This window comes from Bufo bufo, chromosome 5, assembly GCF_905171765.1.
Source record: "Bufo bufo chromosome 5, aBufBuf1.1, whole genome shotgun sequence".
NCBI classification, from domain to species: domain Eukaryota; kingdom Metazoa; phylum Chordata; class Amphibia; order Anura; family Bufonidae; genus Bufo; species Bufo bufo.
Window position 1 is genome coordinate 348,519,053 of NC_053393.1, and position 22,329 is coordinate 348,541,381.

Sequence of the window (22,329 nt, forward strand, 5' to 3'; positions counted from 1 at the left end):
TGTTCAGACACTGCTCCAGTCCCCACTACTGTCTACTTCCTCTTTTTTTTGGGCTTGACACACTAGAAACGGCTGGGGTTTCCCACTCGGCCAATCCCTGGCTGCAGCGGTGACCCGGGCAGTTCAAATGGTTTCTGGAAGAGGAAGTGGAGAGGTGCTGGGAATGTTTAACATCGACAAATTATAGGTTTTGATTGTTGAGGGTTGAAGTGGTGAGAGCCCACTTCCCCTTACTGCAGGAGACTGGCTCAATAGAAAGTCTAGAAGCACATCTCGAGTCTGTCTCCTGCAGCAAGGAGAGCGAGCGCTTTGTGTGAGTGATCCAAATGCTGAGACTCCCACCAATCAAAATCAATCATGTTGCTATATGAACCTATTGGACCTCTTTATAAGGGTTGTCCTATTACAGACCCCTGTCCATGGTCTGATTGGCGTGAGTTCAACCGCTGGGAGCCCTGGCATTCATGAGAATGATGGCCCATTGTCCCCCTGTTTAAATGGGGTGGCAGTCTTGTATTTGCGCTGACACTCCATCTCTGTAGGACAGTCCCATGGAGCTGAGAGTGGAATGAAGTGGTAGACACTCGATTAAAAGGGGGAAACACAACTTGTGATGGATCAAGCACTTATCTCCAGCTTTGTGGACAGGGGATAAGTGTTTGTAATAGGACTGCCTTTTGAAATGGGTTTGTCATATGACGTATCTGTAGAACATTAAAGGGGGCTTCAGGTTTTATGCAAAAAAACCTCATTCTATACTAGTTAATCGTTAACTTTCTGATATACTTCACACTTTTGTGAGGCTAAAAACAGATTCTAACCACATCTAGCTGACACAGGTGTTTGACTCTTTAGAGTAGAGCGCTCTGATACCCTTATAGAAGTACTCTGGCCTGTATGGTGCCACATAGGCTATTATTAAAGAGTAATGTAGAGTAGAAGGATAGGTAGATTACATGGATGGATAGCTAGATTGAGAGAATACACTGCGTGCAGAATTATTAGGCAAATTAGTATTTGGACCACATCATCCTCTTTATGCATGTTGTCTTACTCCAAGCTGTATAGGCTCGCAAGCCTACTACCAATTAAGCATATTAGGTGATGTGCATCTCTGTAATGAGAAGGGGTGTGGTCTAATGACATCAACACCCTATATTAGGTGTGCATAATTATTAGGCAACTTCCTTTCCTTTGGCAAAATGGGTCAAAAGAAGGACTTGACAGGCTCAGAAAAGTCAAAAATAGTGAGATATCTTGCAGAGGGATGCAGCACTCTTAAAATTGCAAAGCTTCTGAAGCGTGATCATCGAACAATCAAGCGTTTCATTCAAAATAGTCAACAGGGTCGCAAGAAGCGTGTGGAAAAACCAAGGCGCAAAATAACTGCCCATGAACTGAGAAAAGTCAAGCGTGCAGCTGCCAAGATGCCATTTGCCACCAGTTTGGCCATATTTCAGAGCTGCAACATCACTGGAGTGCCCAAAAGCATAAGGTGTGCAATACTCAGAGACATGGCCAAGGTAAGAAAGGCTGAACGACGACCACCACTGAACAAGACACACAAGCTGAAACGTCAAGACTGGGCCAAGAAATATCTCAAGACTGATTTTTTTCTAAGGTTTTATGGACTGATGAAATGAGAGTGAGTCTTGATGGGCCAGATGGATGGGCCCGTGGCTGGATTGGTAAAGGGCAGAGAGCTCCAGTCCGACTCAGACGCCAGCAAGGTGGAGGTGGAGTACTGGTTTGGGCTGGTATCATCAAAGATGAGCTTGTGGGGCCTTTTCGGGTTGAGGATGGAGTCAAGCTCAACTCCCAGTCCTACTGCCAGTTTCTGTAAAACACCTTCTTCAAGCAGTGGTACAGGAAGAAGTCTGCATCCTTCAAGAAAAACATGATTTTCATGCAGGACAATGCTCCATCACACGCGTCCAAGTACTCCACAGCGTGGCTGGCAAGAAAGGGTATAAAAGAAGAAAATCTAATGACATGGCCTCCTTGTTCACCTGATCTGAACCCCATTGAGAACCTGTGGTCCATCATCAAATGTGAGATTTACAAGGAGGGAAAACAGTACACCTCTCTGAACAGTGTCTGGGAGGCTGTGGTTGCTGCTGCACGCAATGTTGATGGTGAACAGATCAAAACACTGACAGAATCCATGGATGGCAGGCTTTTGAGTGTCCTTGCAAAGAAAAGTGGCTATATTGGTCACTGATTTGTTTTTGTTTTGTTTTTGAATGTCAGAAATGTATATTTGTGAATGTTGAGATGTTATATTGGTTTCACTGGTAAAAATAAATAATTGAAATGGGTATATATTTGTTTTTTGTTAAGTTGCCTAATAATTATGCACAGTAATAGTCACCTGCACACACAGATATCCCCCTAAAATAGCTAAAACTAAAAACTACTTCCAAAAATATTCCGCTTTGATATTAACCACTTGCCGCAACTGTAACGCCGAAAGGCGTCATCGCGGCGGCTCCCCCAGGCTACGCTAACGCCGATTGGCGTCATCTCGCGTGAGCCGAGATTTCCTGTGAACGCGCGCACACAGGCGCGCGCGCTCACAGGAACGGAAGGTAAGAGAGTGGATCTCCAGCCTGCCAGCGGCGATCGTTCGCTGGCAGGCTGGAGATGTGTTTTTTTTTAACCCCTAACAGGTATATTAGACGCTGTTTAGATAACAGCGTCTAATATACCTGCTACCTGGTCCTCTGGTGGTCCCCTTTGTTTGGATCGACCACCAGAGGACACAGGTAGCTCAGTAATATGTTGCACCAAGCACCACTACACTACACCCCCCCCTCCTGTCACTTATTAACCCCTTATTCACCCTTGATCACCCCTGATCACCCCATATAGACTCCCTGATCACCCCCCTGTAATTTATTACCCCCCCGTGATTGATCACCCCCCTGTAAAGCTCCATTCAGATGTCCGCATGATTTTTACGGATCCACTGATAGATGGATCGGATCCGCAAAACGCATACGGACGTCTGAATGGAGCCTTACAGGGGCGTGATCAATGACTGTGGTGATCACCCCATATAGACTCCCTGATCACCCCCCTGTCATTGATTACCCCCCTGTAAAGCTCCATTCAGACGTCCGCATGATTTTTACGGATCCACTGATCGATGGATCGGAACCGCAAAACGCATATGGACGTCTGAATGGAGCCTTACAGGGGCGTGATCAATGACTGTGGTGATCACCCCATATAGACTCCCTGATCACCCCCCTGTCATTGATTACCCCCCTGTAAAGCTCCATTCAGACGTCCGCATGATTTTTACGGATCCACTGATCGATGGATCGGATCCGCAAAACGCATATGGACGTCTGAATGGAGCCTTACAGGGGCGTGATCAATGACTGTGGTGATCACCCCATATAGACTCCCTGATCACCCCCTGTCATTGATTATCCCCCTGTCATTGATCACCCCCCTGTAAAGCTCCATTCAGACGTCCGCATGATTTTTACGGATCCACTGATAGATGGATCGGATCCGCAAAACACATACAGGCGTCTCCCTGGAGCCTTCCAGGGGGGGTGATCACCCCATATAGACTCCCTGATCACCCCCCTGTCATTGATCACCCCCCTGTCCTTACATTTTCACCCCTCTGTCCATTCAGACATTTTTTTGGCCCAAGTTAGCGGAAATTATTTTTTTTTTCTTACAAAGTCTCATATTCCACTAACTTGTGTCAAAAAATTAAATCTCACATGAATTCACCATAACCCTCACGGAATCCAAATGCGTAAAAATTTTTAGACATTTATATTCCAGACTTCTTCTCATGCTTTAGGGCCCCTAGAATGCCAGGGCAGTATAAATACCCCACATGTGACCCCATTTTGGAAAGAAGACACCCCCAGGTATTCCGTGAGGGGCATATGGAGTCCATGAAAGATTGAAATTTTTGTCCCAAGTTAGCGGAAAGGGAGACTTTGTGAGAAATAAATAAATAAAATCAATTTCCGCTAACTTGTGCCAAAAAAAATAAATTCAATGAACTCGCCATGCCCCTCATTGAATACCTTGGGGTGTCTTCTTTCCAAAATGGGGTCACATGTGGGGTATTTATACTGCCCTGGCATTTTAGAGGCCCTAAAGCGTGAGAAGAAGTCTGGGATCCAAATGTCTAAAAATGCCCTCATAAAAGGAATGTGGGCCCCTTTGCGCATCTAGGCTGCAAAAAAGTGTCACACATCTGGTATCGCCGTACTCAGGAGAAGTTGGGCAATGTGTTTTGGGGTGTCATTTTACATATACCCATGCTGGGTGAGATAAATATCTTGGTCAAATGCCAACTTTGTATAAAAAAAATGGGAAAAGTTGTCTTTTGCCGAGATATTTCTCTCACCCAGCATGAGTATATGTAAAAAGACACCCCAAAACACATTGCCCAACGTCTCCTGAATACGGCGATACCACATGTGTGACACTTTTTTGCAGCCTAGGTGGGCAAAGGGGCCCACATTCCAAAGAGCACCTTTAGGATTTCACAGGTCATTTACCTACTTACCACACATTAGGGCCCCTGGAAAATGCCAGGGCAGTATAACTACCCCACAAGTGACCCCATTTTGGAAAGAAGACACCCCAAGGTATTCGCTGATGGGCATAGTGAGTTCATAGAAGTTTTTATTTTTTGTCACAAGTTAGCGGAAAATGATGATTTTTTTTTTTTGATTTTTTTTTTTTCCCCTTACAAAGTCTCATATTCCACTAACTTGTGACAAAAAATAAAAACTTCCATGAACTCACTATGCCCATCACGAAATACCTGGGGGTGTCTTCTTTCCAAAATGGGGTCACTTGTGGGGTAGTTATACTGCCCTGGCATTCTAGGGGCCCAAATGTGTGGTAAGAAGTTTGAAATCAAAATGTGTAAAAAATGACCAGTGAAATCCGAAAGGTGCTCTTTGGAATATGGGCCCCTTTGCCCACCTAGGCTGCAAAAAAGTGTCACACATGTGGTATCTCCGTACTCAGGAGAAGTTGGGGAATGTGTTTTGGGGTGTCATTTTACATATACCCATGCTGGGTGAGAGAAATATCTTGGCAAAAGACAACTTTTCCCATTTTTTTTTTTTATACAAAGTTGGCATTTGACCAAGATATTTCTCTCACCCAGCATGGGTATATGTAAAATGACACCCCAAAACACATTCCCCAACTTCTCCTGAGTACGGCGATACCACATGTGTGGCACTTTTTTGCAGCCTAGGTGGGCAAAGGGGCCCACATTCCAAAGAGCACCTTTCGGATTTCACCGGTCATTTTTTACACATTTTGATTTCAAACTACTTACCACACATTTGGGCCCCTAGAATGCCAGGGCAGTATAACTACCCCACAAGTGACCCCATTTTGGAAAGAAGACACCCCAAGGTATTCGCTGATGGGCATAGTGAGTTCATAGAAGTTTTTATTTTTTGTCACAAGTTAGTGGAATATGAGACTTTGTAAGAAAAAAAAAATATAAAAAAAAAATCATCATTTTCCACTAACTTGTGACAAAAAATAAAAAGTTCTATGAACTCACTGTGCCCATCAGCGAATACCTTAGGGTGTCTACTTTCCGAAATGGGGTCATTTGTGGGGTGTTTGTACTGTCTGGGCATTGTAGAACCTCAGGAAACATGACAGGTGCTCAGAAAGTCAGAGCTGCTTCAAAAAGCGGAAATTCACATTTTTGTACCATAGTTTGTAAACGCTATAACTTTTACCCAAACCATTTTTTTTTTACCCAAACATTTTTTTTTTATCAAAGACATGTAGAACAATAAATTTAGAGAAAAATTTATATATGGATGTCGTTTTTTTTTGCAAAATTTTGCAACTGAAAGTGAAAAATGACATTTTTTTGCAAAAAAATCGTTAAATTTCGATTAATAACAAAAAAAAAAGTAAAAATGTCAGCAGCAATGAAATACCACCAAATGAAAGCTCTATTAGTGAGAAGAAAAGGAGGTAAAATTCATTTGGGTGGTAAGTTGCATGACCGAGCAATAAACCGCTAAAGTTGTGGAGTGCCGATTTGTAAAAAAGGGCCTGGTCTTTAGGGGGGTATAAACCTGTGGTCCTTAAGTGGTTAATGAGTTTTTTGGGTTCATTGAGAACATGGTTGTTGTTCAATAATAAAATTAATCCTCAAAAATACAACTTGCCTAATAATTCTGCACTCCCTGTAGATGAGGAGGTTGGTGGGGAGGGGTTGTCCGAGAGATGTCAGGAGGGATTTATGGGACATCAATATCAGATTGGTGGGAGGGGGTTGACTGCCGGCATCCCCGCGCCGATCGGCTGTTTGAAGAGAACAGCACAAGCTCTGCCTTCTCTTGGTTACCTGCTCGCTGTCACAATTGCAGCGGTAAGCAGGTGTAATTACCACTCCACCATCCCCATTACTTCAATGCGATGGCTCTGTCCTGTGAGTAGGAAAGAGCCGTCCTACTGAAGTGAATGGGACAGCTTAGTTGTAATTCCACCTGCTCACCACTGCGCTGGCGACAGCGAACAGGTAAATGGTGAAGAGAAGGCAGAGCTTGTATGATTGCTGTATTCTCCAAGTAGCTGATTGGTGGGGGTGCTGGGAGTCGGACCCCCGCTGCTGTGATATTGAAATGGCCGGTGGTCTTCAGCCTCTCAATAAGCTGACAACTAGCAGAGATCTTGAACATGGAAACATCAATATATTAACAAGTTGCCGTCCTCTCATTGTAGACAGTGCAAGCTGTATTTTTGTAAAACCAGTGAACCCTTCTGGTGACAATATAAACCATTTAGTGCCATTGTTCCTCCCTGCTTGGGTTGGTTTAGGTTATGTGAGACTGTGTGGCATAGACTTACTGCCGAGGCATTTCTGCATGCTTTGCTATTCTGTTCCTTGTCGTGTTCCCTGCACTCGATGCTTTTCTTGTCCTGGTGCTTCGTGTTTGCTATATATCTAGAATAGCTTTACACAGTATATTCACCTACCAACGGTCTTTGAGTAACACTGATAGGGTCCATTAACACGTCCGCGATTTCGTTCCGCATTTTGCGGAACGGAATTGCGGACCCATTCATTTCTATGGGGCAGCACGATGTGCTGCCCGGACACGGAATTGCAGACCTGCACTTCTGGTTCTGCAATTCCATTCCCGAAAAAAATAGCGGACAAGAATAGGCATATTCTATTAGTGCTGGCAATGTTCGGTCCGCAAAATGCGGACGTGTGAATGGACCCTTAGGCGATGTCCTGAAGCATTTTCATTTGGATGTATCATGCAGGTCAGGACGTTCAGTGCCAACATTTCCTTCTGTGTGCACTGTGCATTCTTGGGGCTCCGCTTCAGGTCAGTAAGGATGAACGGAGACCTTGTAAAATAAAAAAAAAATGAATTTGTCATACATGTTGAGGACACTAGATGGCAGTACACACACCGCTTGTGCTGTGTCTTCTACATTGCTGTCCACTGCCTAGAAACATTCAATATTCTGGCTTTTACTAAATGTGAAAAGACTGGGAGAAGGAATTGTAAGGTTGTTGTAACTGTTTTGATATTTATAGTATTTCTTGTGCATGGCATTGGGGGACACAGGACCATGGGTATTTCTCCAACTACCACTAGGAGGTGACACTAGACATAAAAAAGTGTTGGCTCCTCCCCGTTGGGCTATACCCTCTCCACAGGCGCTAGGCAGATCAGTCTTGTTCTAGTGTCCGTAGGAGGCAGACCTGACCTGCCCTTTTTGTGCAGGTCATCCTGCTACTTTTTTATTTTATTTTTTTCTTCAATCATTTTTTCTTTTTCTTCTCAGCAGGTTCTGGTCTGCTGCTGGGGTGGCTCAATCGTGTTCCACTTTAGTTGCCCCCCTGCGGGCGCGTACTCGGGTGCCTTGCAGCCACCCAGTCCCCAAATTTGCTTCCGCAGTGGAATTCCGGCGGTCCCACGGTTCCCGTGTTGAGTCCGCCGACGCTAAAGACGTCTGAGGGTAAGTATGTTCCCTTAGATTAGGGTCTCCCACCCTCCTCCCCGGGCCTGGGCGCGTTCCCCTCTCTCCTCCCTTCCCGGATTCCTACATCTCTTAGCTGTATCCTGGCCCCAGAAGCCCCCTGGCCTTCCGTTTTCCCCTCTCTGGGGGTCGCTTCTCCAGTTCTCTCCCCCACCTGGCCCCCGTTCGTCACGGCAGCTCCGGAGCACTTCCGAGATCGCGGCCGTTCGTCCCCGGCCGCGTTCCACTAATTGAGGCCCCAGCTTTACGGGCCTACTAGGCCGCCACTCCCTGCCCACTTTCTGAGCTTCCCGGGCTTGCTCTGTCACCTCCCCTCTGTGGGGGGAGCCTGGGAGGGGCCTCTCCTGCCTGCCCAATCCAGCTCCAGGTTCCCTGCTCTGTCTCAGAGGGGCAGTTCTTCCTCTTGCTGCCGGCTCCTTCTCTCACCATATCACCATCTTGCTGCTTTCCTGCATGGGGCGCACTGGGATACAGCTCCTGGGGTCTGGTAGGCAGCCTCTGGCTGAATTGCTCTGCAGGCTCCTTCACCCCCCTCCCCTCTCAATTGCCTCATTCTCCTGCAGCCCTGCCACCTGATCTATAGCTGCTGCAGCACCTCTTGGGAACGTGGCATCCGGGGACAGATAGGACAGCCCTGCTGCTCTATGAGGGCCTCCTCTTCCAGCCTCCCTATCGGATCGCCACGTATTTCACGTGCGTCCGTTGTCTACGGAGGTTTTCACCCCCTCCCACCCTTTTGTGTAGGTCCCCCCTGAATGGGCTCCCTCCCTGTCGAACCATGGGAACCTTGCGTGACTCGCCCTATCCCTGGCGGAGTCGCTGGAGCGCTACCTACCCAAATTGCGAATCACCAAAAAAATGAATGAAAATAACTTATGTATGAAGATCCAAACAACTTTATTGTAAGTATATATAAACATATAAACAATACATACATATATAATAAAACAGGCAGCACAAGGCAGGACACACAGATGAGTAGCAGGACCCAAGGAGAGGCCGGGAGATCGATGCACGAAATAACAGGGAAAAAGAATGCTAGCTGAAAGAGCATACCTCAAAACCTCATAGCAGCAACGCCCCAAACAAAGTGCAAAGGAGGCGATTGTAGAGATTGAGGTTGAAATAAAAAGGACAAAGTATAAACATACCCTGAATGGTGCAGAGATCTCTCGGCCGACTCCTGACCCAACGCCGTTTCGCCAGCAGATCTGGCTTCCCCGGAAGAAGCCAGATCTGCTGGCGAAACGGCGTTGGGTCAGGAGTCGGCCGAGAGATCTCTGCACCATTCAGGGTATGTTTATACTTTGTCCTTTTTATTTCAACCTCAATCTCTACAATCGCCTCCTTTGCACTTTGGGGCGTTGCTGCTATGAGGTTTTGAGGTATGCTCTTTCAGCTAGCATTCTTTTTCCCTGTTATTTCGTGCATCGATCTCCCGACCTCTCCTTGGGTCCTGCTACTCATCTGTGTGTCCTGCCTTGTGCTGCCTGTTTTATTATATATGTATGTATTGTTTATATGTTTATATATACTTACAATAAAGTTGTTTGGATCTTCATACATATGTAAGTTATTTTCATTCTTTTTTTGGTGATTATTATGACTCCTTGGGGGTCCGATGTTTTTGATATTAATCTGTCCGGTTAATCTGTCCAAATTGCGGTCTCCTCTGTGAGGTCAAGACAAACGTGCACGGTGGAACCTACCCTACCCAGGTTTGGTGCCCCTCTAGTGGAATTTCGGATGGCGCTCTCCTGCCTGCACAGGTAATTACCGCACAGGTAAGGCAGCCGTCACCATGCTTAGCAACTGGGACACCTACACGGTGTCTCTGGTACGTACGCCCTCATAGGCTGTAGACGACAGACCTTCCTGGTTCCCCTATCCAGGGGCTATGTTCTAGGCAAGCTGATAATTCAGGCAAACGCCTCTTGTAGGGTTGGTAACCCTTCTCGGCCTCTAAAGGTTTTTTTGTAGTGCCTGTACCAGAGAATACAGTCCGACTTCTATTGCCGTGGCGATTACATCTGTCTGTTTCCAGCCACCTTGTTACTTTCATAGGTAGAGTTCCTACACCTACTCCAGATGCTGTAGCCATTACTCCTGGCTGGCTCTATGGTGTTCCATGCGGCACTATTTCCCCCTACCGGGCGAGATATACAGGCCGCCTTCAATTGCTGTAGCAATTGCACCTGTCTGTTTCCAGCCACCTTGCTCCCTTCATAGGTAGAGTGCCTACACCATCTCCTGATGCTGTATACAATATCCCTGGCGGGCTCTATTGTGTTCCGTGCGACACTATTTCTCCCTTCCAGGCGAGATATAGAGGCCACTCTCTATTGCTGTAGCAATTGCCTCTGTTTGGTTCTAGTGGGCACCAAGCTGCCACCTTGCTCCCTTCATAGGTAGAGTACCTTCACTATCTCCAGAGGCTGTTGCCGTTGCTCCTATCTGGCCTTATGGTGTACCTTGCTGCACTATTTCTCCCTTACCGGATGAGATATTGAGGCCACCTTGTATTGCCGTGGCCACTGCACCTACCTCATCAGAGTGTGTACCAAACAGCCATCTTACTCCCTTCTTAGGTAGAGTTCCTGCACAGTCTCTGATGCTGCAGCCTTTACACCTGTCTGGCTCTATGGTGTACTATGCGGCCCTGTTTCCCTCTTTTCAGTTGCTATTGCACTTACTTAATTGTGGTGTGCACCTGTCGTTCTTTGTGGTACCGTGCGGCCCTATTTTCCCCTTCCCGAGCGGAATATAGGTACCATTGCTAACGCGGTAGTCGTTGCACTTCTCTGGTCCTAGGGTGCACCATGCAGCCACATCGCTCTAATCTTAAATCTAGTACCTCTACCATCTCCAGATGCTGTACCCATTGCACCTGTCTGGTCGTATCTCTACACTACACAGCCGTATTTCTACTTTACAGGTTGAGGACCTGTACCCTCCAAATGCGGTCGCATTCCCGGATGCTGTGGCTTTGTTTCCACTCTCCATAGAGTGCAACATGCAGCCACTTTACCTCGGTTTTAGGCGTGTATTTTTAGTACCCAAGTGCTGGGCCCCATGGTGCAATCTGTGGCCCATACAGTTTCTGTATTACTGGGTGCTTCCTTCCCCGGGCTCTAATCTGTGCTGCGGATGTTGGTTACTTCCCTTTTTGGTTCTTCCATACATCTGCCACTCCGTTACTGTCCTGCTCTATGGTCTCCTTGTACTTTCTCAAGGCACTGTCCACAACAGGCCATCCTGGTTCAGCATGTACATGGTAACCATATCTAGCAGGGGTGGGCCAGCCCAACCCCCACCTCCACCTTGTTGGTCTAGTGCTACTTCTGGTGTACCCAGTATATGGCTGATCTGTTCTGATCTGGTGGGTGGTCCACATACAACCACGCTCCCTACACCATGGCCAGGTGGTTGTTGGCTTTTGTGCTAGGGTTGCTATTGCCATACCTATAAAATACTACTGTCTGCTGCACTCCGCGTTCCCCATATTATAAAGGAGTACCCGCGTTGTTTTCTATTACAGGGCGGACCATTCCTGGTGGAGTACAGTGATCTCCACTGGATCTTCTCCTTGTTGGGGTACGTAGCTTGGTGAGCACCGGCCGCTGCAGCAGTTTTTGGCCATCACTGGATGTCCTCCGCCACACGGAATCCTTCTGGGGTCAGTGACATTATCCTCGCTGGACGTCCTCTCTGATGAGTCAGGGACAGAACCACTGAGCGCCACACACCTGCCTGGAAGGTGAATTTTCTGCTGATTGCTCTGGCATCGGACAGTAGTTCGGACAGGGTTCCGTAGTTCCTTCTGGGTCCGGGTGTTCCCTTATATTCTCTGCTTAGTTGTACTATCTGACAGAGGGCAGTCCCCTTGGACCTTGCTATTGTCTGCGCCTGTCAGGTACTTTCTCCACCTGGGAGTCTTCTGTATGTCTGTCGCAGCTGGTTTCTACATTTCGTGTAGTCACACCCCGTTTCTTTCATAGCGACTTCGCCATTCCTTATGCATATGGGTGTCTGTTGTTTTAGTGGTACAACCCAAGCCGCTGTACTTGCCCTCCCCGGGACAATGTATGCAGATTGCTAGCCACTATTCTTAGAATGGCTAGTTGTCCATGGCCAATTCCTTCCCCTATGGTGGTTCTTTTCATTTTTTCTTGGATATTCTGGTTTTTGTTGTCCTCTGGTGGTTCAGTTCCTGGTTCCTTGTGAGCCCATACCGGGTACTCCTTTCTGGATTCCTTTTCCCCGTTCATTTGACCACACAGATTCTGTATGATGATCGTTGTTTGGGAGGGGCCTGGGTTGATTGTTCCCCTTGTGGACCTCTTGGGATTCGTGTCTATCTTCCCATCCTCCCATGTCAAGTACCTGGTGTTGAGTGGTTTAGTGCTACGGTTTGCATTTCTACCTTATGGTCTCCTTCGGGAGGGACTTCCTTCTGTTTGTAGAACCTTCCTCCTTAGACTGTTGGGAGTACTCCCCTTCTCCTCCCATGTCTCTCAGTCCAGTGTGTCCCTGCTGAGATTTCCTGGTCCTGCATCTCCCTGATACTTCATTTGGCCGGAGTTTCTCCGGTCTTGCGCTTCTTAGCAATATTTTGTTTTCAGAGGCTCGTTCCTCGTCTCCTGGTTTTGGGATGCAGGTCTTATTTTATCTTCTCTTTTTTCCTGGCCTTTACTTACAACCCCCTCCCTTTCCAAGGGTTGACGGTTTCCCTTAGCGCCTTTGGGGTTTTCACCTTTCAATAGGGAGCTTAACTTCTTCACCTGCTTCGCGGTGGGGGGAGACCTGCTCCCTTCATATGTGAGCCTTGCTATGGCTTCCCTCACTCCAGTGTGTCCCTGCTGAGATTTCCTGGGCCTGCATCTGGTCCCCTTTTTTCCCTGATACTTCGTTTGGCCAGAGTTTCTCCGGTCTTGCGCTTCTCAGCGATATTTTGTTTTCAGAGGCTCGTTCCTCGTCTCATGGTTTTGGGATGCAGGTCTTATCTTTTCTCTTTTCCTGGCTTTTACTTACAACCCCCTCCCCTTCCAAGGGTTGGCGGTTTCCCTTAGCGCCTTAGGGATTTTCTCCTTTCAATAGGGCGCTTAACTTCTTCACCTGCTTTGCGGTGAGGGGAGACCTGCTCCCTTCACATGTGAGCCTTGCTATGGCTTCCTTCACTCGTTTGGCCTTCAGTGATTCCATGTTTCCTTGGTCCCCTGGCCTGTCAGGGGTTGGCCTCAGGGTGTTTGTGCTTTCGCCTGAGACAATTAGAATGTTAGGTAGCTCCAATACGCGGTGCTGTCCTACTTTCTTTCCAGCCTTCGGCTGAGCTGGGTGTTCCCCTTTGCCTTCTTCTTGCATTTGGGATTTTCTCCCAGGCATTTGTCCTGGGGTGCTGACAGTCTTCACTGTGGCTTCCTTGGGGTTTCTCCCTTGTTATGAGGCTTCTTGCCTATTCCGTGCTTTTCTCCTGTTGGGTCACATTGTTCTCCCGCACCTGTATGCCCAACCGGTGGCATGGCTGTTCTTTTCCCACCCTCGGGGACTGCTTTGGGACGTACCATGGTGCTGTGTCCCCCCAATGCCATGCACGAGAAAATTAGATTTTTTGTACTCACTGTAAAATCCTTTTCTCGTAGTAGGCATTGGGGGACACAGATCCCACCCCATGTTTTTTACTTCCGCTTCTCCGGGCTGGTCTCTTGATCTTTCCCGGTGCGGGAGTTGTTGGTTCCTTGCCTTTCTTCTCTCTCCTACTGCTTTTGGTACAAACTGATCTGCCTAGCGCCTGTGTATAGCCCAACGGGGAGGAGCCAACAGTTTTTTTTTATGTCTAGTGTCGCCTCCTAGTAGTAGTTGGACATATACCCATGGTGCTGTGTCCCCCAATGCCTACTACGAGAAAAGGATTTTACGGCGAGTACAAAAAATCCAATTTTTATCTCAGTTCTTCCTAAACCAATAGTCTCTCTGTGAAAATACATCAACAGCACAATTTCGGAGACCAAGGAAACCAAATTTCAGCAGAATGTATATGAGAACATTAAAGGGGTTGTCTTATCTTGACCACCCCTTTTTAAAACTTAAACTGGCCCATTGATCGTCTGATCGCAGTGGGATCAGCTTTACAAGCCCTCTGTAGTAACACATTGATCTTCCAAGTGAATGACAAACCATGTAAGAGACCATGGTAGCAGAGTCCCCCAGAGTGAGAGCGGCTTCATGTAAGGAAGGTTGTCTTTAAGAAGATCCATCATCAGACTATGCTACCCCATGTATGAGCAATACACTATGGGGACAGGTTCACTCTTCTGTTAGCTAAAACAGCACAAAGAGTAATGTGCCAGGTTGACCGGAGTGATCAAAGGATATAGCGGACAAATAGATTGAGTCTGATGAATTCATGATGGGAGCGCTCCTCACTTCTTCCTTTGGTGATTCAAGACTGGGTTCTGTGTATCTGCGTACAGGAGAATGAGGAGAAGGCTTCCCCCATGAATATCAGACTCATAACTATGACAGCATAATACTTTGTTTGGCTAATGGAAGACCAGACCGGTCCCATACTATGTGGTCTTTACATAGGACAGCTTAGTCTGATAACAGTCACTTTAAATATTACTTATGGGATAGAGCAATGTGAATTTGTTTTTGCAGGTACCCATATCTGGATGGATATAAGGGAGACCAGGTAGACCACTGGCTATGTCCATGCAAGCAGAGGTTATAAGGGTTGTAACACAAAGTCAACCCTCTTTTTAAAAAGAAAGACAAAGACGACCCAGGGTGTCCCAAGGGAGGGGGGGGGGGGGGACAGTGCCCACCCAATATAACCACAGGGGGCACCCGTGATGGGTAACTCGGTACAAGCTCCCGAGTACAATAGCAGAAAAACAAAAGAGTAGAGCTCATAGTACCAAAGAATAAAAATATAAATTTTATTGAGACATGATTATAAATACATAATTAGAGAAGCCAGTAAATGTGATGCCATTAACAAAGCAAATAGGGGCAGAGGATAGAAGAGAAAAAGCACCAGCCTGGGGTAAACACACAGGTCAATGATACGAAATTACATATGGATCATAGAAGAATACTCAGTACAATGACCAGCCTATGAACCAAGTACAAATGGAGGTGCATAGGTGAGTCAATGGTCACCAAAGGACCCCACACGGCAATAGAACATGGTTTGTTTAGCAAATGCAAAAATGAACAACAAACCAAAAAAAATTTAAAAACCAAAAAACCCCCGGGCCTCTATTTTTTTTTGTTTGTTGTTTATTGTTTATTTTTGCATTTGCTAAACAAACCATGTTCTATTGCCGTGTGGGGTCCTTTGGTGACCATTGACTCACCTATGCACCTCCATTTGTACTTGGTTCATAGGCTGGTCATTGTACTGAGTATTCTTCTATGATCCATATGTAATTTCGTATCATTGACCTGTTTTTTCTTTTTCTCTTCTTTCCTCTGCCCCTATTTGCTTTGTTAATTGCATCACATTTACTGGCTTCTCTAATTATGTATTTATAATCATGTCTCAATAAAATTTATATTTGTATTCTTTGGTACTATGAGCTCTACTCTTTTGTTTTTCTCCTCTTTTTAAAAAGAAGCTGGTGCCATGGGTCAGCTGTTATTGCTGGAGGAAGCCATGTCTTGGCTTTTATTTCATTTACAAGCCTGCTAGAGACCTTTTTAACTTCTGTGGTTCCCTTTAAGGACCTGAAAATTAAACTAAAGGCTCATGCACACGAACGTATATTTTTTCCGTGTCCATTCAGTTTTTTTTTTTTTTTTTTTTGCGGACCATATACGGAACCATTTATTTCAATGGGTCCGCAAAAAAAACAGAAGTTACTCCACGTGCATTCTGTTTTGTATGTCCGTATTTCCGTTCAGCAAAAAAATAGAACATGTCCTATTATTGTCTGCATTACGGACAAGGGTAGTACTGTTCTATCAGGGGCCAGCTGCTCCTATCCACAAAATACAGAATGCACACGGATGTCATCCGTATTTGTGGCGGACCGCAAAATACATCCGGTCGTGTGCATGAGGCCTAAGACTGTTCAAAAAGACAAGCCAAATTTATGCACATGGCCATTGCCTTTTACGGTCTGCAAACCATGGATCTACAAAAAACTAATACCAGCCATGTGCATGCTGCACTTTTCATAGACCCCATTGTAGATTGTACAAATGCCTATTCTTTTCTGCAAATTGGACGAGACTAGGACATGTTCTATATCTTGCGGAATGAACACCCTGATGTGGACATCAGTCTGCTGTCCGCATTTGTGTGGCTCCATAGAAATGAATGTGTTTCCATGCAAATCAGACACTGACCCAATGTACGGTCGTGTGCATGAGCCCTCAAAATAATAGTGAAAAAAACCATCTGCAATGACTATTTCTTGCTTTCCTGACATTTGTAAAGCTGCAAAAGAACTTTTTCATGGGTTGGATTAAAGCAATAATTACATTTCCAAAACTTATATTTTATTCCCTACAATTTGTTTGTAGCTGCCTGAAAAGCTTGTTAAAACATATGAGTGGATTAATCTGTGGAGATTCTGGCATTCGTATGGAAGCAAGAAAACCTGGGTGCAGATAAAGGAGTCCTTGGAGCTGCTTAAGAAAAAGGTAACGCTAAGTTATGGAAAGAACAAAATCCCAAATCCATTCAGTTTCTCCTTCACTGTTTAGGTATACTGTGTGTAAAGCTTTGGTTACGGCATATACATTAGATGGCTTTTTTGCTCCACATTTGTCATATACATTATATATTCGGCATATAATGCCATATGTTGCCATTATTTGAATACCGTGTAATACAAATATGCCGACACATACAGGCTACAACGACACTCTATTGACATTATATTCTGGTGACCCATTCACATGACATTTGAGGAAGACCATTTCTTTCCTGAACCTGCTGCCCGCAGGACCCATTAGGCACTACAGGGAATGTCTGTATTCCTTTAGTGCACAGCCCATAGTGCGCTGACGAAATGCAGGCTACTGTAGTGAAACTCCCTAATGTCATGTACCTTCACTTGGTCATTTCTGCTATTACTGCCATCTGCAGAGCTTTAGAGCACATGCTGGACTACCACTACAAGTGAATATAAGAAAATGTAAAAATATATTACAAAAGAAAAATACTGCTTTCACTTCCTCCTATACTAACATTCTCTGCAAAGTCCGTCTTGAGATATGAGACAGACTGACTTCTCACTGAAGGATCATCTTACATAACATAGATTACAAAGTTTATTATGGCCAGCTGTACTATTGATTTATCCAATGTTTGTTGAAAATACAGTGACCAGTTAAAGGGGTTCTGCACTTTGTTTTAACGGATGATCTATCCTCTGGACACCCGGGACCCCTGTCGATCAGCTGTTTGAGAAGGCAGCGGCGCTCCAGCTCCGACTAGTATCAACTAGCGTGGGCGGGGCTAAGCTCTGTTCCCTTGAATGGAGCTTAGCCCCGCCCACGCTAGTTGATAGTCGTGACGTCACTGGGTCTGCGGTAAACAGTGAGAAGGCCGCGGCGCTGCTGGAGCGCCGCTGCCTTCTCAAACAGCTGATCGGCGGGGGTCCCAGGTGTCGGACCCCCACCGATCAGAAGCTGATGATCTATCCAGAGGATAGATCATCAGCTAAAACAAAGTGCAGAACCCCTTTAAGGTTGTGTAAGGAAATCCTGAAATTAAGATTTTATTTTAAAATACATAATGGACAATTTTTTCAATTTTGGAACAAAACAGGTTGAGGATTAGGAAGGAAATAGACAAGGTGGAAAAAAGTGAAGAACCAAGAATCATTTGGTCAAGTGCAATGTCTGTCTCTTGTGTTTTCAGGGGGTTTGTAAAGGATTACATACCTGAGTCGTGAGCACTTGATGGCTGCAGGGTATATGGTTAGGCATGAAACCCATAGGGTACATTCACACTGTGCAAACACATGTGTTTCTGCCATGATTGTTCAGTTTAAATATTGCGGACCCGCTCCATTGAATGAAGCTAAATGGCAATCAGACATCCTTCGCTGCATCCATCGGGATACCACGCCAAGAAGGAACATGTTCCTTCTTGCACAGTCGTAGCTTCAAACTACCAGTGTCCACACCCAAATTCCTACTGCATCAACCACCTTAGGAACATCCCCATAGACAGGTTTGTTTTCTCATTATAAGGTCAAGGGAAACTCTTTAGTTGGAGGAAAAAAAGTGGCACTGTGTTTGGCATCAGTATGCAAAGACCCTAGGGCTGTGATGGCTAACCTCCGGCACTCCCAGTGGTAAGACTACGACTCCCAAGATGTAAGATTGCTTGGCTGTTCTCAGAACTCCATAGAAATGAAGAGCATGCTGGGAGTCGTAGTTTCTCCACAGCTGGAGTGCCGGAGGTTAGCCATCACTGTGGCTAGGCCATGCTCCAATTGTAAAGATCAGGGCTTGTGTATTAAAAATATTTTAGTTCCCATAGTTGTACATCTCGTCTATTTTATTATTTTATTTTTTTCATAGCAAATTGCAAGGTGAAAACTGAACTATGTTGATAAGGTACACAATTAAAGGTGTTGTCACATTACATCAGCTTATCCCGTATCCACAGTGCCTGATTGGCGGGGTCTGATTCCTGGGACCTTTGACAATCACGAGAACAGGAGCCCTTGTTCTTCCATTTAAATGGCACGGCAGACATGCACACGCAGAGTTCAAGCTATAGCCATATGGAAGACCACAAGTGTTGGGCAATTTCTGGCAACCCCATAGAACTGAATGGAGTGGCAAAGCGCATTAATATTCGCCACTTCATTCAAGTGATAGAACGTGGGCCACCATTTTCCTGATTGGCGGCGGTCCACAGCTGTCGGGTACCCACTGATTAGATACTTAGTCTTTGTTGTTTTAATGTGGCAACCGCTTTAAAGTCACTTTCCAATAACAGAAATTTAAAACAACTTGCAGTCTGTTCTCAGTATCGCACTACCAATATCAATTGTTGAAGCTTAGGGTACTTTCACACTAGCGTTTTTCTTTTCCGATATTGAGTTCCGTCCTAGGGGCTCAATACTGGAAAAGAACTGATCAGTTTTATCCTAATGCATTCTAAATGGAGAGCATTCAGTTCAGTCCCTCTTACGTTTTTTGGACAGAGAAAATACCGCAGCATGATCGCACAATACTGATCACTTGCCAGGATGCCGGATCCGGCATTAATTTACATTAAAGTGTATTAGTGCCGGATCCAGCAGACGGCTTTCCCGTCTGCGCATGCGCAGACCTTTTAAAAATGCAAAAAAAATAATACCGGATCCGTTTTTCCGGATGACACCGGAGACATGGATCCAGTATTTCAATGCATTTGTCAGACGGATCCTCATCCGGATCCGTCTGACAAATGCCATCAGTTTGCGTCCGGATTGACTGATCCGACAGGCAGGCCGGAATCCTCTGCGGCAAGTGTGAAAGTACCCTTAGCCATAACTTTAAGGTGATCATGAGTGAGAAATGGCTCATTTAATGGGCAAGAAGTGCCCCGGAGAATCTGTAGATGACATTTGCCGATCACGGGATAAGAGGTCGGTGGTTGTCTCCGGTTACTATGCAAGAACCCAGGGAAATTCCAGTGTGCACTAAGTTTCCCATTTCCCTAAATAAAATAAAAAGTTTGTTAAAAATATATTTCTCCACTTATCAAACTACTTTCTTCCTATGTGTATCATTGAGAAAATCAGCGGCACTCGCCAATTGCAGAGTATCAACGTATCATCACTTTATTGCGACAACAGGTACGTACTTATGCAGGGCTGGGGCGAACAAGTCTTTTACTTGAAATAACAACCGCCTGAGCGGTATGTGGCAGCGACGGCCGTTTCGCACACTTGTGCTTCTTCCGGCTACCTGAATGACGCAAATAGGTGTGCCAGCCTATTTAAGGAGGAGCGTTAGAGTTAACCCCTCATGGGGTATGTAACTATCAATCACAAAGTTAGGAGACACCTGTGTGCGTGTACAAATAAACATCAATCAAGACAATTAAAGCATTTTCAAATAAATACACAGATCATTTTGATCGTTCATACCTAGGGGTCCCATGGCATCTGTGCGAATTATCCATCGTGCTTCTTTTTGCAATAGGAGGCGATGCCTTGTTTCATCTGTGGAACTACCTCAATTCCAGCAAAACCGAGGCATTTTTTTATTTCCCTGGTGTTTTTGCCATACATGATCTATAAGACGGGGGCAGCCCTTCTTTGTTTTGATGGAATTGAGGTGTTCACGGAACCTCTCCAGCATGGTTCTTATCGTTTTCCCTATATAGAATGCTCCGCATTCGCATTTGACCACATACACCACGTATGTGGTGACTATCTTCAAGCAATTAGCACTAAGACTTTAGAAATAAAGATTACCCAACTAGCCGACAAAGTACGTTTGTTTTGGTCGGTTAACTCCCTGAGATCCTACAAAGACAGTGGGAGAGTTCTTCGAGGCTTGCGCGTATATGAAGATGATGCGACTTTTCCTCTAGAATGGAAAAAATTACACATGGACTTCTCCATGCAAGTATTAAGCATGGTGTTACGTAGGAATGAACAAGAATATGAAATTGTTAATGATGCTCTGCTGAAAGCGAAGGAAGAATTACGCGCACGCCTGACAGAAAGCCAAGTAGCATCTTTTGAAAAGAAGCTTAATAGAAAGCTGGTGATCACACAAACAGAAATTTAAGGAAAATAAAAAAGATAAATTCCTACGGGATAAGAATGATTATGAGACTGGGAGAGTGTTTGATTGGGGAAAGAGAAGACAACGTAGAAGACGACCACAAAGAAGAAGTAAAACAGACTTCTGGACAACTGACTCAGACTCAAGTGCCTCTGATGATCCGAGTACATCAATCGAAAAAACATAAAAAAAACTCTGCAAGAGGAGAACAAGGAGAAGTGGACGGAGAAGAAATAAACAGAATTCGGAAGTCCGTGAGAAGCAGAAAACAAGTGTCCTGGAAGCAGTAACGGAGACTGACATAGTGGATGAGGATGACTTAGTCATCAATCTGTCCGGTGTTGAATTGCCCCCGGACTGCACCTCAGCCCTTAACAAAGGACTGGAGTTCAGTCTGGTTGAGCAATTTGACCGGGCTACTTTTGAGATTGAATTATATAAGTCCATCAGAAAAATGTATCTTCACAAAGCGTTTCATGACACCCCTGCGGTTGGACATGAAAGCGAGATGCTCAAGACTATCTTTGAATCTGAAATTGCCTGTCTAGAGATCCTAGTGAACAGAGATTTCGATGAATGTAAAGAGGGGGGGGGGGGGATAAAGGGACAAGGTTCACTGGTGGGATCAAATCTGTATATTGCCCCCCCCCCGCTATGCCTGCCAGCAGTGGTATAGATACCTTTTTATAAAAGGATACTTAGAGATGTCAGGGCATTGGTATACCCTCGGTTCCCCTTCAATGTAAATTCAGGGGAATTCAGGGCTATACGTTGGTTGCGCAATCACCCTGACAGTTTAGTTAAACCGGCCGACAAGGGGGGCAATATCGTTTTGATGTCCCTCGAGTATTATAAATCAGAGGCCCTGAGACAGCTTGAAGATATAGGAACATACCAGAAACTACATAACGATCCGGTTTTCACCCTACAACTGCAACTGAGGGATTTGTTGCAGAAATACATTAACATTGGCTTCCTCGCTGGCAGTAGCATGGACAAGTTATTTCCAACACATCCCAGAAGATCATCATGGTATTTTTTGCCAAAGGTACATCAGTCACCCACCTGACCCCCCCCCCCCCCCCCCCCCCCCCCCGGCTGCCCTATAGTGGCGGGGATCGGGTATGTGACTGAACCTTTGTCGAAGTACCTAGATTGGCTTCTGCGACCAGCCCTGAAAAAATCTGTTACCTACCTGAAGGACACCAAGGACTTTCTTCTGGCACTGGAGGGTCTCCAGTGACAGGGAGACTGGAACCTGGTTTCTTTTAGATGTAGAGAGCTTATATACCCGCATTCCTCAGCGAGCGGGAGTAGGGGCCGTCGTGGATATGTTGATGTCCACTGATAAGGACAAAACATATATCCAGTTTGTTGAGGAAGTTTTGTTGTTTGTATTGAGCAATAACACCTTCAAATTTGGCCAACAGTGGTACCGGCAGGTACACTGCACGGCGATGGGGACGCCAGTGTCGTGTACCTTCGCCAATATATTCCTGAATAGCCTGGAGAATAGATATGTATTCAGCACAAAAAAAAACCCTTCTTGGCTAA

At 45.6% G+C, this 22,329-nt stretch overlaps 1 protein-coding gene across 1 annotated transcript in view; it reads left to right on the top strand.

Annotated features, from left to right (window-relative positions):
- OTULIN (OTU deubiquitinase with linear linkage specificity) overlaps positions 1 to 22,329 on the top strand; it is an 87,543-nt gene that overhangs the window by 55,909 nt on the left and 9,305 nt on the right. The window contains exon 8 of the mRNA XM_040432247.1: positions 16,555 to 16,674. Within this exon, the coding sequence (XP_040288181.1) occupies positions 16,555 to 16,674 (120 nt within the window). The remainder of the gene's footprint in view (positions 1 to 16,554; positions 16,675 to 22,329) is intronic.